Genomic DNA, 15,858 nt, shown 5'->3' with positions numbered 1-15,858 from the left:
CAAAAAACGATTTCACATTACATCGTGACTGTGTCGATTTGATGTACTACTTTACTTGGGCTGCACAAACAAAGTATTTGGTATTATTAGGTAATTAGTAATTATGAGTGGCTACTAGTTCAGGGCTAATCAGGAACGACTTAGTAACTACTCATATGTTTGTGTACTGTCTTGTAGTCAAGTCAAAATGTCTGCTGTGAAAAAGGTCCATTAGACCTGGTTTTATGGAAATAGATTGATCATTAGAAAACTTTAATAAATGGCAAATGAGTTATCATTTTCGTCAGTTTCTTGTGTCTTGTGTGTGAAGCAAAATTTGGATCATTCTCACTGTGTTCATGTTTCTTGGCCTTGAGCTTTGGCACCCAGTTCATCTCTGATCCATATTTAGAAAGGAGTGCAGTGCCCTGTAGATCGGGGGCACCAATTAAATCGCTATTAGAGGACTGCTGAAGTGGAAGATGGCAGCGAATGACTTGAATATATCAGCACTCCTTTTATATCAAGTGATCTGATATTTATGGGCTGTGTCTCACAGGAAAGATGGCCACATTATTTAGTTTTGGCAAAGCAGAAGGTCGAACAGTGAGAATTGATTTGGCTTTGGCTGAGCTGTGAAGTTGAGAGGTGCATTATACAAGATGAACCTGATCCTCTCCTCCCTAAGACTGTCGATGGGAGGTGTTGACCCGCTTATTGATGACTAGACTCCACTTTTTTTGCTCGAGTAAGCACAGACCCCCCCTCACATACCCACTGTGTGGATGTGTGAGTTGTGGCTGGGCACTGATCGATGCAAAACCTGTCTTCAAAAACAGTCGCTGTACTTGTGCTGCTCTCCGCAGTCAGGAGCTCACAGAATGCCGACGCAATGCAGCGGGTGGACCACAGACCTGGGACCCATGGGCGACACTACCCCACTCATGCAAGGTAGAGCTTCACTTGTCCTCATTGTTGGAACTGCATGCACTACTTAAGTTTATCTAGGGACTAGCTTCATCTGTGTTATGGGGATTTTTTCCCATGCAACAATATTCACAATCATGTGAAAACCTTGTTGACAGTCAGGATTCACTTTTTTAACAACATGAGAGACACACTTCCGAACGCAACGGGCAAAGACAGTTTCTTGATTTTCATTTCCAAGTTGATATAATCACCACCAGTGAACATAATTACCCCGTTACTGGAAGCAGCTCTGATTGGATGTAATCAAGTCACTGTAATTGTCTTTGATTCTGTGGTATTGAACAGAAGCAACCTTTCTACTGTTTCATTTCACCCAGACATTTGAAGGCCCTGCCATCATCTTGAAATGCTAGTGGACTATGAGTAAACTATGAATTATAGACCAAAGAGGACCCCAGTGGCCTGTGAGTTGTTGAAAAATCTATACAGTATATGATAGTTGCTGGAAAAAGTTGTCTGTGTCAGTGCATGCTTCACACCTTAAACAGTCTGGGCTTGTGCAGTCAATATTTCTGTGATATTCTGTGCGATAAAGGAGGATTCATTCTGTCACATCCATAAGATCAGTTACCTTAAATGAAAAGCAACAATAGAATTACAAGGAAAACGTATTGTGACTGATGCATTGACATAAAAGGTACAAGGGAAAATTAAATGATAGATTTCACAAGACCTAAGCGGGGGTTTTATTGTGCCTCTGCCTCACATTCCCATTCCCCGTTTTTGAATACCACCCGATACTGCTCCGAGCCACAAATAATTGCCACTATCAGATAAAACACACACAGAAAGGTACATTTTCAGACACTTTGGAGCAGCTACAAGGGAGAGAGCTGAGTCAGTAGACGTGCAGACATGTGCAGATTGAGATTTAGGGGCCACCAGGGGTCCTTGTGGGGACAGCAAAAGTCAGTTTTATCTTATATTTCACCAAAGGAAGAGAGTGTAGCCCACTAGAATAACTATTGGAAGTGTCATTTGCATGACCTTGCATAGCATCATACCTGATAGATGTCAATGTGCTGATTGCAGCTGGCACAATGTATTTTCTGCATCTCACACTCACAGGTAATGGTAATTCCAGTAAGCCCGGTAGATGGCGCTGTTGCAGTGGCTCCAGGACCCGGCAGCATCCAGAGCAGAGCGCACCCTCTGAGCGTTGAGACCGCGCGCGCTGTGTAGTGGCCAGGCAGGCATATGTTTTTGGGGGTGAGAGGGAGCAGGACTATGGTACTTGTGTCTCCGTCAGTCTTGATGAGTGAGGATTTAGATTCCCAGTAGCCGCCCCGCTCAGTGGCCTCGAGGATGTACGGTGATGGAGAGGGCACGGTGTGGGACCGGGTCGGACGGCCCCACCGGGACTGCATGTGCTACCTTGGACCTCCTACTACTTTGATGCCGATGTAAGATGTTTAAACTTTTACAGATGCGCCGAGCGACAGGGAGGCAGGCCACACCTGTTGCGCACTTGATATCACAGATGCATTGATAATTGATGCAAGTAAATTAGACTTTATTGGGCAAAAGTGTTAAAACCTCAAATATCCAATAAAGCTGTAAGTGTTATTCTCTGTGAATCCAAATGATGGATGTTTTAAATGAACTGAGGGCTGTTGGCTGATAAGGATAGTTGGGAGTCAGACTACAATAGGATACTAAAATATGATGCGGGCTATGATTAGGATGTGGCAGCACAGGGGGGACATTTCACACACCGATTTTCTCTGAGTGGGTCAATAAATCGTGCTTTGCTTTCACATGTTGACGCTTTCATAACAGCTGAGAGGCTGTCAGGTCACCACTGTGCCACTTTTATCAGGTGCATCAGCTTTATTGGTGCAATATTCAACGATATCGTTTTATCTCACCTGCCGGACACAAAGTAATAAGTGTGTGTCCCCTCTGCATGATAAAATGATATTATAGGCGACTGTGTGGTAGGCTGGGCTGCAGTGCTCCGGTGCTGTCACTAATGCTCCCTCTCCGTCTCTACAAATCACTCGTGATCGATTCATTAGTTTGAAATTCCTATAAGCCCATAATAGGGGCCGCACAGCGCATAGTATACAACAGTTGCAGGACCAGTCACTTTCGCTTAGTGTCTTTCACACTGTTGTTGTGCGGACGCAGGGCCAGTGAAGGATGATGATTTCTTTACTGTGCAAGAGAGGCTGCAGGGGCCCTTGACGCTGGTCTCTGTGGAACATACAGCACTGACTCTCCTGGTTTAGCCGAGGAGAACTCTTGTCTTACCCAGGCACATACAAGGTTTACACGCTCCCCCTTTCCCCTTTTGCCATCACCATTTGTCTTGTAACACCGCCAACCCCCTCTGTTCTCTCTTCCCAGCGGGATGCGCAAGTCGCCCGACGTGAGCCCCAGAAGGCTTTCGGACATCAGCCCTCAACTCAGGCAGCTCAAGTACCTGGTGGTGGACGAGGCCATCAAGGAGGACCTGAAGTCCTCCCGCTCAGTCGAGGACATCAACAGCGCGTCCATAGAGGAGCGAATATTGCGAATCACCGGTTATTATGGATATCAGCCTTGGAGTGCAAGCTACCACAGTGAGTTAGTCTACATGCATGGAGCTGGTAACTTCTCTAACTGTATAGAGCATGCAGTGGTGCATGTGCTGACACTCATTGGATTTCAGATAACAGTAGAGTATTGATGACTGATTGCATAAAGAGTGCAGTTTGATGGTGTGCTCTAACTAGAGGTTAGATGCTGTATGTGGGCGGATGGAGTTAGAAGAGTGGGAACACAGGGTGATATCCCGCATGTGAGAGTATCAATCTGTACTAACCTATGGGCAAGCATTTGCAGGTTTCACATTGTCACTGTGAGAGTTCACAGGATGATGGAAATGCATTGTTTCACCAACCAGAGGCACGTTTAGACATTTCGGGCCCCCGGGTCTAAGGCAGCGTGATGTGTCCTTTACATTAACCTCAATTTGGTGTTAAAGCAAAGCACAAGGACTGGTGAATTACACAGTATCACTCACCCTGATGCTGCGCATCTTCATCATTCAAACCTAAATTTTGCACTGTCCCTCACAGTGAGAGTTGGCTGCTGAAACATCAGTGTTGCTGTCGGTTGCAGCAGACAGTGGAGCAGATGTTTGCTTCACTGGAGCTTGTTGAGCTTGTTGAGCCAGACAGTGGGGATGTTGCTCGGAGCGATTGATTCTTTGAAGAAAAAAGTTGTCAACGCAGCCTTTTATTTTCCTCTCTCATTTGCACAGCATTAAACTGCTGTTGATCCTGGCTGGATGATGAATTACAGTATTGCTTCGCTCGCTCTGTGGCTTCATTTAGGAGCTCTATCTTGTTGTGGCTGTGTGTCAGGACAAACCACAGTGCTAACAACTGTCAATCCTTTGTTCATTTGTTTGTTATTGCTGCTCTGATGTGAATCCATTCAGTAGGACTTTGCTGGCTGATGACATTTAGCCGGTGGCTGGTGGAAAAGTTTGTAAATTACATATGAGAGACTGCAATATTAAACAGCTGCAAGGCTATTTCAAAATTCATAGGCCTATACCTAACATCTGAACACTGCAGACAGACAGGACAGCTGCCGTTCAGATCTGAATTTGTCTTTAGTTCTTTCGCAGCCACTGGTGCTGTGACAAGGGAAGGGAGAGTGAAGTAAGGTGGGAAATTCCACTTTAGCCTGATTGAAAAGAGGGGGGCTGTGGTGACCATGACTCAAGATTGAAATATATATATATTTTTGTTACAAGAAGAGAGATACACAGTTCTTTACATTTGATGAAAAATACACATACTTAGTTCTGTCATCTGCAGGGCCTTGTGGCTGCCAAAGCAACTGTACTTAAATATACTTACATTATTGTATATGTCCTCTTATAGACACAAGTACTTCATATTCTTACACACTGAACTATAATTAAAAGAGCTACAGATTGAGAAGCTTTTCAGTAAAGCCAAGTATGCCCTCAAGGGGCATCTGGCATCTAGTGGTCTTAAATCATCTTTTTATGTGCAGGTAATTTATATACATCCTTAAGAAATATGTTTCGCACTGATTCAAGGAACCCCTTATCTTCTGTATAACAGGTAATTTCCATGTAGTTGCCTTATTATAATAGTGGCAAGTATTGCTTGTTAGAGTGGTTGTGTTTTTATTAAACCTAATGAGAGTTATGACACATATGACAGTGCCCATTTTCCCAAAAGCATAGAGACACTTCAACTTAAATTAGATAAATGGTTTTAATTCCAAAACACAATATCCATGTTGAGAAGTGAAATGTTCCCCTGTAAAGAGTTTTGTTGTGTCGTCTGTTCCCTGAAATAGCATTCTGTGGATGGCAGTCATATTGCGAATAAAATATTTCATGATGAGTCGCACCATTGCATCAGGCATTTTTTCTGCGTGCATGGCCATCAGGAGAAATGTCACTTCTCAATTAATTGAGTGTTGCATTTTGCCTTTCAGGAAATGTTGGGTTCGTTCAGCATGATTCTGTTTCTAACAAACCAAACCTAAAAGAAAATTATGTTCCAAATCCACGCTGCTCTCAGTTCCTTCTGAACCACGTACAGTAGTTGCAGCTGTAGAAGTGACATTTCCCCTTCGGACAGAAGCCCCACTCGTCACACAATCGCATGCCATGTGTTGAACAGCCCACATCACCCTGACTACTCAGGGCCCTCTGGCAATTAGAAAGCGGTGGCTAATGGCTAAAAAGTGGAGGGCTGATGCTGAAGGCAGCCAATTTCAAGAGAGGTGGGAGGCTGAGTACTTCTCAGTGGAGTGCAAAGAGATGCCTGTTTGTTTCATTTACCACCAACCTTTCCAAACTGGCACACATGCTCTTTCACACAGGAGTAAGCAGAGTGAGAGGCAGAGTGGAGCTAGTAGTAAACCATGACTCAGGCTGAGGATGAAAGGTGGCAGTGTGACTTAATGGATCATGTAAATATCCTGAATATGAGACTGCAGGGATCACAAACATGCAGGATGCTGTAATAGCCCTCAAATACAACATGAAAACCTTGCTCATTTATCAAACCTGCCTCTGAGTCACTTTCCCTGGAGTGGTGAACATTCAAAGGAGTTTTGCTTTTGATGCAGTAGATGTGAGTGAATTATACTGCAGGTTTGTCCCTTTTATCCCAGGAAGCCACAGCTCTGCATTCAGGCCGTGTTTAGCATGTTTGGGCCCAGCTATGTGTGTGTGCTCAGCTGACTGCATACCATGTACCTGCAATGTTTTCAGTTTGATTTCTTGTCTCAGACTCATGTGGCATCTCTCTCCTCTCTCTCTAGCCACTGCAATAGATTGATAAACACATAAGTACAGCCAAAATGCCAGTAATCAATTCTGTTCTCAGACAGCGAACACCAACAAATCATCCCACATATCCTACCTGAGAGAAAACCACTCTTACTGCACTGAAAATGGCTGTAGATGGAGGGATTGATGTCTGTATCAAAGAAAAGGTCACTGGTTACTGGAGAAAGGTTGCTGGAGAGACTATATTGAGCTATCTATATATCCTAAAAAAAACACATTTCACTCATTTTGCCATTAAGATTTAGCATTCTTCTACTCTTTTCTTTCTGCATGGGGAATCTGAAAGCTTAGACATCCACTGGTCAGCTTTGACATAAAGCGGCAGAGCAATGGTACTATCAATGCTGCGGAAATTCTGACATTTTATCTCATTTATGTCCTTCCAGCATGGTGAATTACTTCTGCTTCATCTTATAAAATCTACCCACATCATGATTAATAAAACATCAAATGAATGTCCTCCTTGCAGACTGATTAGAATTTTGCCTGAGAGTAAATTGAATTTGATATCGCTGCTGCAGGTTAACTCTTAAAGATACAAGGGAACTCTTTTCACATGCGGGGGAAAATGGAAAGTAAAAACGTCTTTTTAAATTGAGAGTGTCATCACTTTCTCCTCTGCCTGAGGAGTCCTCAGGACATATTACAGAAAAAAAGCCTTTTAGCTAAAATGATACCACTTAAAATCATCTTGAACTGAATGTTTTTGGGCATTTACATTTATTTTCCCTTCAGTTATCGCACTGGTTAATGTTTTTTGATTGCTTATGTTGATCCTTTGCATTCATTAATATATCTCTGTGTGTATAGTATGCAGTTACCTCAGACATGCAGAAGCAATATGAAACTTTTGTCTTTCTTTTAATTACATTTTTCACAGGCAGAACTTTAGATCCAAAAGTGAAGTACAATATATGCTTATAGCAGGTCCTTCTGAAGATGACATTGCTCTAAAAGGAGAGCTGGTTGCCAACTGCTGCCTTTATTGTTTTAAAATGCATTCATGAAAGCTAGATTAGGTTATTTTGCTCAGGCAGGTTTTTTAGGCATTTCCAGAGTCCACAGAGTTTAAGTCCAGGCTAAAAAGTTTGTTTTACCTCAGATCCTCATAGAAAGAAATGGCGTTCTCTAAGATGAGGCCTGCCCTTTCTTCCTGTGAAATTGTCCCTTCAGGTTTGACAAGTTCCACTGAGAAGTGAAACATTTGTCAGACAAACAGACTTTGTTCTTTCCCTAATTTACGCACACTATCTATCACAAATGTAGCGTCCCCTCTGGTGCAAATTTAGAGCTTCACGAGGCATGAAATGAGGTTGGATTCTATTTTGAGCTCAGGGTTTGGGCATGGTGCGACGCAACAATGGAGCAGGTTGTAGAGAGCCTATATGGACGCATGCACACATTCACTGGAACAGGACAGCTGGAAGGGATGGGCAAGGCATGGGCCAACTGTGACTGGCGACGAGAAGAACTCCTTTAAACTCAGCTGGAGCTGAGGAGAAAGACGCTAATAGTTGCAAACACACACTCTCGCTTGCTGAGGTCCTGCTCACATACAGGCTCGGTGGCAAACTCCTCAAAGTCAAAGAACAAGAGCTTTTTCCTAGAATCTCCATTTTACGCCAGGTAATCAGTGAAACATACCAGCTTTTTCCATCAACAAAAAAGCCTCAGTAGACTAGAATGCCCTTCGATCACAAGATTTTGTGAGTGAAGAGTACAACTCACACTTCCTCTCACATAGAGGAGCTGTTGTTCTTTTGAGTATAATCCACAGCTGAGTGCGACAAGCATGAGCATGTTGTCTGAGGCTTGGGAAAGGCACTCCGGGAAATGTAGTCAATCCAGCCACACAGAGATAAATTCATTGATTCAGTGGGTATAAAAAAACAGTTTTTGTTCTCTGTGTGATGTGAAACTTGTGTATTAGACTGGAAATGAAACCTCTCCAACCTCGATCAGCTTCCTCCACATCTGTAGCCCTTATTCAAGCCAAGAGACTGCACGCACGGAACAGACACACATCCTGTCATGTAGGCCGATGTTCAGTCAAGGGGCAAGATCATCTACGTATGTGCACGGAGTCACTGTTACACTCAGATTTGCACGCGCTCACACGCACAGTCGTCCACAAAGAGACAGAGCAAAAAGAGATGAAAGAAATGGAGACAACATCAGTACAGTATTTAGGGAAACAATGCATTACCCTGCAGACTTTCATCTCTATTCTTCTTTCTTTATGCATACTTAAAACACTGCTAGATGTTTTAATGATATGCATAACATACGGCATACTGAAAAAAACATATACCCAGAGGACTTGATCATCATGATATATTTAATATTTTATGTAAGTGGCTTATATGACAGTGGGACACATATTTATGAGTTTTGGGTACAAACCAAATGGGATAATTCAGACATACAGTCCTTTTCCACTTGTGGGTGTTCATGTATCGATAACTGTTGAGTCTTACCCCTCAAAAGAGGAATTGAGGCATCCTCTCTGCAGGAGTATGAGTACCAAACAGCAAATTATCCTGCCTCAGCTGTCCAAAGGGACTGGAACAATCATGATTCAGTACAGAGACATTTCTGACTGTGGCGCAAAAGTAACTATAGATTCAGTGATGTATCGAGCATATTGTCCGAGTAGGAATTTAACAGGTAAACATTTTTAATTTGGTTCAACATGTTTAAAGATGAATTAGAATCACCTATGTTTTGAAGAGCATTGTCACTGCTTTATAAGCAATGGAGGGTTGCCATGTCAGAAAGGTTACCAGTGTTGGCAACCAAAACATAGGAATTTCTGACTCCAACCGTCCTTAAATAATTTTTAAAGTGTTTAAAAGACACTGTTTGAGCTGAACATTTCTATTTTCATGTTCTGTCCAAGCGGCGTGAGCAAGGCTTCTCTGAACAAGTGTATTTTAGGCTTTTTTACCATCTCTAGTACAGTAGAAGCAGCTTCTGTTGCGTAACATCTCATCTATAATTGAGAGGGATGCATAGATCATCACACACCTGCTCCTGAAGTCCCGCTCGTACTCAGTGGACTGGAGGAGCTGCAAATCAAGCTATACCACTTTGAAGAAGAAAACCTCCAGTGTTGCCTCTGTCAGCTGCTCGTCCTTCTTCATCAGTGCCATCCAAAGTGGTGGAGATTACCACAGAGAGGGAGGCGGATGCAGAGGTGCAAATGAGACCTCCAATTCAGTTGGATCGGAACAGTATTGTGGGAAAGATTCAGTCTTAGTTCAGTGCTGGATATTTCTTAGAAGACCCCTTTAGTAGACACTTTGCTTAATGGAAAGCATAAATATTTTGCATGTGTGAACTTGTAGAGCATCTGCACACCTTATGTAATATCTGAGACAACTGGTTGCCTCAGCTTGGTATTATTAGCGCTTGTGTTTCTTACAATTAATCCCGAAGACAAAAGCGCTAACTGAATTACAGCCGCAGTGCTCCGTTCTCAGTGCTCACTCTTCCTTGTAATGGAAATCTTGCCAGTTTAATGCTAAATCCGGTCCTGCTGTCATCCCTTTCTCCTCCTCACTCCTTTTATCTGCTGTTAATTAGAGGTTGCGAAGTGATGACTCCTACCTCTGCATACTTAATAAACACTGTATGGCCATACAGAGCACATCATTGTCTGTGTTGGCCACAGAAGAGCAGCGCTCAGGAACAGGGAGAACAAAGTGTAAATAGGGTTGTGTGAGTAATTAGGAGGCTTATTTGGGCATCTTGATGGAAGAGGAGTTGATGGCAGCTTGTAGCACTGATACATCTGTACAGATGTGCATACATCTGCACATCTGTACATATTTTATATTTTCCGTGTATATATTTATTTTGTTCCCCATATTTTTTTATATCTGTATTTATTATATGTATATTGTTTTAAAAAAAAAAAACTTCTGTTTTTTATTGACACAGTTCTTGTCTGCTGTGTGTTTCTACACCTTTCTGTCTTTGCTGCTGTGACTTGTAAATTTCCCCGCTGTGGGACAAATAAAGTTTATCTTATCTTATCTTACACACAAACACAAGCCTCAGCTGCTATTAGCTAGTTTAGATCTTGCTTAATATCACTTTGCATCCACTTGTTCTGCTTATAGCGCAGACATCATTAATATAACAGATGAAAATAGTCCAAAAAAGAGATTGCATCTGTGCCAAGTGTCATGAGTGGAAGTGTGCAAGTGTGCAAGAGCAAAAAAAAACAAAAGTCAGCTCTATCTATATCTCAGTCCTGTACTTTGGTTTGGGAGAAAAGTATCAGCTGACCTAGTTATGAAAAGTTGGGCACTGCTGTCATACCCCTGTGCCTCTTCTCCTATTTGCTAGAGCAATCTTTCCCCTGTCAATGTATATTTTTCAATCATATTAAACTCTCAGAGAAATATAAGCTTCCTTTACCCTTTCTGCCAGTTTTGCATATCTCATCACCACCACATTTAGACTCCTGTATTGATATTCACTTTCATATTCTGTACTCCCAGAGCAATATGCCGGGGTTGGTGTCAACGCTGGTGCCTGACCTTCTCACTGCAATCGAGGCCTGCGATGCCACAGAATCCAACACTAACCCACTGGCGTCTATGCTTCCTTGTCAGCTAATTAAGAGCTGTTCTAATTAGAGAAGTACAGCAGCAGCAAGAAAACATGAGACAGTAGATAGACACGCAAGTATGTCAATGCTCAATGTGGAGTAAAGTTTCATAACCACTTAATCACCTTACTAGTGTCTTGTTAAAGCTGTGCCAATCAGTACTTTATTTAAAATAATGGATCACACAACGACCTGCATGTGGAGGTGGTAGTACTCATGAACCCACATAGAATTGTCACCCTCAGCTCTGCAGAGCATTTTGGCATCTTTCAACTCATTGTTTTAGTTTTACGGCCTGCAACTTCAGTGCTTTCATTCACTCTCATTGCTCCGATCAACTTCGTTTTCAGTGAAAAAACATACTGACAAGAAAAGTTAGCAACTAGCCAATGAACATAGTGCTGCTAAAGAGCCAGTTGTTTCACTCTGGAGATGGTGGAGACCAAAACAGAGCTGAAAGGAGTGTGAACGCTGGACTTAAATTTGTCAGGAGATCAGAAACACAACTCCAAATTACTGATAATGTTGCTCATGTCTCACACAGACTCTCATCCCCAGCCCTATGCATTACTCTCTCTATCTTCTTCCAGGTCATGCACTCCAACTCCCCTCACCTACTCACCTTTTGTCACCCTCATCAGCCACTCATCTCATACACCAGCCTAGATCCTGTGTTCCTTTGCCAGTTCATCCTAGTTGCCTTGTGTCTAGTTGCTTTGTCCCTTTTTTGTGCCTTATGGTATTTTTGCCTTTGAGTTTTTGTCACCCTGAACCTGCCTCCCTGATTACCTACCTGCCTGCCTGCCTACCTACCAGTACCTGCCTATAAGCTTTTCTGACACACAATCGAGCTGCACCAGTTTGCAAATTGCCTCCTCTGTTTGCGTTTGGGTCCAATCTCTGTTGCCCGCACTTCCAACCATAAAAGCTCAGTGTCTGCTAGATCTATAGATAGGAAAATGTTTGCTAACACGTTCACCATAAAACCTTTATTAGGTGACAGTGTGTCAGTGTCCCATTAACAGTTTCTGCCTCCAATTTGCCAAAAATAGTAATTGAATGCTGTTTTAAGATTTACTTTATTTTTTTGTCACCATGGGATTACAAAGTTGTAAATATATTGTTTTCCACTGCACTGCAAGATTTTTGAAAAGATTCTTGCACACTTTTGCAAGACCTTTTGTTTTTATAGGAATAGATATACTGCAAAAAACACTGACATGAATTAGAAGCAATAGGCAACATTAATATTACAAAACACATAAATGAATAATGTTCCAGAATGGGATATGAGTCTGATACCGGCTGGTGATTCTCATTAGTTAACATTAAGATTATCAGTGGAACAGAACAACATCCATGTAGGAGTACGTGTCTGATATGTGTATGTGTATGTTACATTTGTATCACATTCATTGTGCATTACATTAATCATTATACAGTCCTTCAGATAATCACAAAAAATAGAAACTTCAAAGCAATCCGTCCTCACTAGTCACCAAAATGAGTCAGTTTTCCACCAGAACAGGGGCCATTGTAAACTGCGAGTAAATATATTGTGTAATGTCTTTCTTTCTCTGGGGTCAACATTTTTCTCACCAGCGTCAGTGACTCATGTTGTCCAGAGGCTGACAGTAGAGAGAGATGATGAGTAATTCTAGTTCAATTGTTAATTCATGTGTGTTTTTAACCTGATACTTTGTCCCCGAGGATAAATTATGTCGAGAAACACATTCACAAAATGTTCCAATAGCATGAAGAAGTCATGGCTGATTATGTTCAATTTATACTGATTCTTGAATTTATGAAAGTGAAAGTTGTTATTATGTTTGATTGTGTTGCTGCAGATTTGTCCAGTGTTCAGAGTTTGTTGATAGGTGATTACACCTTTGTCCATGATTAGGACAAATCTGTACTTGTGTCGGTGTGAAAACTAAAAAATAGGCAAACTATTCAAAAATAGGTATATTTGTCAAAAGTAAGATTCATAGCAATGAAGACAAAACAATATGCAGCTAATGGCAAGAATGTAAAAGTGATTTCTCTTCAATGCATAAATGGAATATATGATTTTGTTGGATATTAGCTGCACATTTGATTGCCCAGAGAGATCTGATGGCCTTATTTGCATCAATCTGTTTGCATGTTTGGCTCTCATACATAGTTCGCAGTGTTTTTTACACTGTAGCTGTTTTAATGAATAAAGTGAAATACAAAGTACAAACAATGCAACCACTGACATTGACTGCTGTGTTGCACCACACAGCATCACTCTACTGTACCAGCAGACATTACAGTACATGCCAGGATTACATACGGTCCAGATACAAGACTTTGCTGATAGCAAAAACCAGTCACACACATATTCTTTTTATCATTCAGCTGCTCTCCTTGGCCTACAACTGCTTGCTTTTTTCCAGGTGTGCCATGTGCATGATTTTCCATAGATCCCTTGTGGAAAAATATTAAAAGTTGCAACTGTAGTTTGATTCTCTCCTAGGGTCCCTTTTGATGATGCACTATTATTATTATCCTTTTTTCTTCCCTGCACCGTCATACGACATCTGCTCACGCCACCTTCTCATTTTGTCACGTTTCTCACGTTTGTTTTCGTTTGTCTGACAGGCATTTCTTATATAATGAATGCATGACTGGTTGAATGGTTGCAACAGTGTGAGAGCTGCAATCCCATCGATCAACCCATCTGCTCCTGACCCTAAATCTATTCCAGTCTCATCCTCTGTGTCCTTGTTTTACCCCTACTCTTTGTCTTAGTCACTTTCCTTTTCAGGTAGGGACATAAAGAGGAGAAACATGAGTGGCCTTTTCTGCCACCACTGCAGCAAAAATCGAGCTCAGCATGAGATTAGTTTGGAGAGGTTAAGGCAAGGGAGAAACAATCAGGAGCAGCCATGCATGGCATGTGAAGAATAGTTCTAGTAAACAGTAAATTTGGCAGGTATTGCAACCCTGAGATTATTTTCAGCCCATTGTTTAATATGGTGCTTTGTGCATTTCGGTTCACACTATGCTTGGGAGAGCTGTGAGATGGTCCTGGCAATCATATAGAAGCTATACTGTTTTCTCTTAAAAGAGTTTGTGGCAGAGGACAGTGGTGGGGGTTATGATGGTGCAGCCAGGGGTGAACCAGTGGGGCGGGGCACAGTACAGCCTCCAGGATACCGTGCATGGTGTTACCATTGAAGGATCATGGATGTTCTCTCACCACACTTCCATGCTGACATCATCACTCTTCATGGCAAAGCATCTTCACTCTTCGTCACTGACTAAAGCCTGGGATTAAAATAATTATTTTACATTTTGGGAAATGGGCTCATTTGCTTTCTTGCTGATAGCTAGATAAGAGGATTGAAACCGCTCTCATGTCAGTAAATGGGAAGCTACACGCAGCAGCCTGTTAGCTTAGCATAAAGAAACAGAGGGAAACAGCTAGCCTGATTCTGTAGCAAAATCTGCCTAGCAGCACCTTTAAAACTCATTAAGACATTACATCTCGGTTGTTCATACAAAAAACAAAGTTTGATTTTACTGGGGTGGTATGTCGGACGATTTCTTGACTGGTTGCTAGGCAACCAGTGGAGATTCCAGTTCAGACTCTCACTTCAGTTTTTGTACGGATTAAACAAACAAGATATAACATGTTAAATATTGAGCTTTAGAGAAGCCGGTAAGCGGTAGTTCCTTTATCGCATATGAGCATATTTCCCAAAATGTGGAACTATTCCTTTAAGTAGGTGACGTGTGTCCTGATAGAATGCTGATGGTGTACGCACAAGCTACTGTAGATGTGTGAAACAGAGTTGCTTCCGGAGAGAGGTTGTAAAAGCCACACAAAGTCTGAACAGATCTGTCAGAGGAAGAGGATGAGGCTCAGAAGAAGAACAACAAAGACGACCAACTGGATGAATCTATTTCTAGATGATAGAGACCCCCATACTGCCTCTGTGGTGTGTATAGGCTGTGATAGCCCGGCTAATTGGTGTCTCTGCATGAGAAAAATGATCACTGGTGAATGTTTGACAGCTGATCCCTTTTGTCTGAAATTGTTCAAAGGGGAATAATCCTCACTGACTGTGTGCACTCCAATGTTAATCTTTTTGGAACCTTATCTTTTCTTTGAGCTGGTAAGAGATTTAATTAACATAGATAGAGATTTGGACTACAACCAACTGAAAGGTGTCACTAGTTCAAATAATAAGGAAGGAAGTGGTAAATTGAAAATTAAAATTTCACTTCAGACTCACATTTAGAAGTAGTACGCTGTTGTCTAGCCGACTCTCTCATTCTCTCATTCCATCTCATAGATTATTGGTGTGCTCGCAGGAGTATCACTAATGACTGTGAGAGTGTAAGCAGTTGATTTCCTTAGGAATCCAAAAGCCATGAGAAAAGCGCATCCGACCATCTCTGTGGTTCCTCGCTGCATGGAGAGTTTCATAAATAGTGAACAATAGCACAGTGTGAGCATGAAGAACTCCTCAGATGATGGGTTTTCATGTGTCCTGACCATCAGAACTAAAATGCTTTCAAGTCTCGATGCAGTACACTATAAACTGTTCAAGATGATGAGCAGGACATGACTTAAAAGATATTTCATGTCCCCCCTCTCATGTGCTCTTTCAAAGCTCAGAAAGTGTCAGGAATACATTTTTGAACAAGATGTCGCTTACTTTGCCTTTGCGAACATCAACGCAAAAATAAAAGTGTATTCTAGGTTTTTATGGTATTGTAGATTCAACTATAAAGTAAAGCTGGACAGTAAATTAATGTTTTATCATCTTACAGTATAATCTCATCATGATCACAAGATATCAGATGATGATTCCCAGAGACCAAGGTGACATCCGCAAATTGTTTGTTTTGTCTGACTAATAGTCCAATCCAGTCCAACACTCAAAGATGTTCAATTTACAATTAAGAA

General features: G+C 41.8%; 1 protein-coding gene across 2 annotated transcripts in view; it reads left to right on the top strand.

Moving 5' to 3' along the window:
• Window positions 1-871: 871 nt before the first annotated feature.
• The window catches only part of slc35f3b (solute carrier family 35 member F3b), a 46,336-nt gene continuing 31,349 nt past the window's right edge, over window positions 872-15,858 (top strand). Inside the window, exons 1-2 of one of the 2 annotated variants that reach the window (XM_070916241.1) lie at window positions 872-930; window positions 3,319-3,533. In XM_070916241.1, the coding sequence (XP_070772342.1) occupies window positions 872-930; window positions 3,319-3,533 (274 nt within the window). Of the gene's footprint in view, window positions 931-2,274; window positions 2,373-3,318; window positions 3,534-15,858 lie in introns of those variants that run through there. The other variant, XM_070916240.1, reaches the window with a different exon arrangement.

Source organism: Enoplosus armatus, chromosome 12 (assembly GCF_043641665.1).
Source record: "Enoplosus armatus isolate fEnoArm2 chromosome 12, fEnoArm2.hap1, whole genome shotgun sequence".
Lineage (NCBI taxonomy): Eukaryota > Metazoa > Chordata > Actinopteri > Centrarchiformes > Enoplosidae > Enoplosus > Enoplosus armatus.
This window is presented reverse-complemented; position numbering and strand designations above follow the sequence as displayed.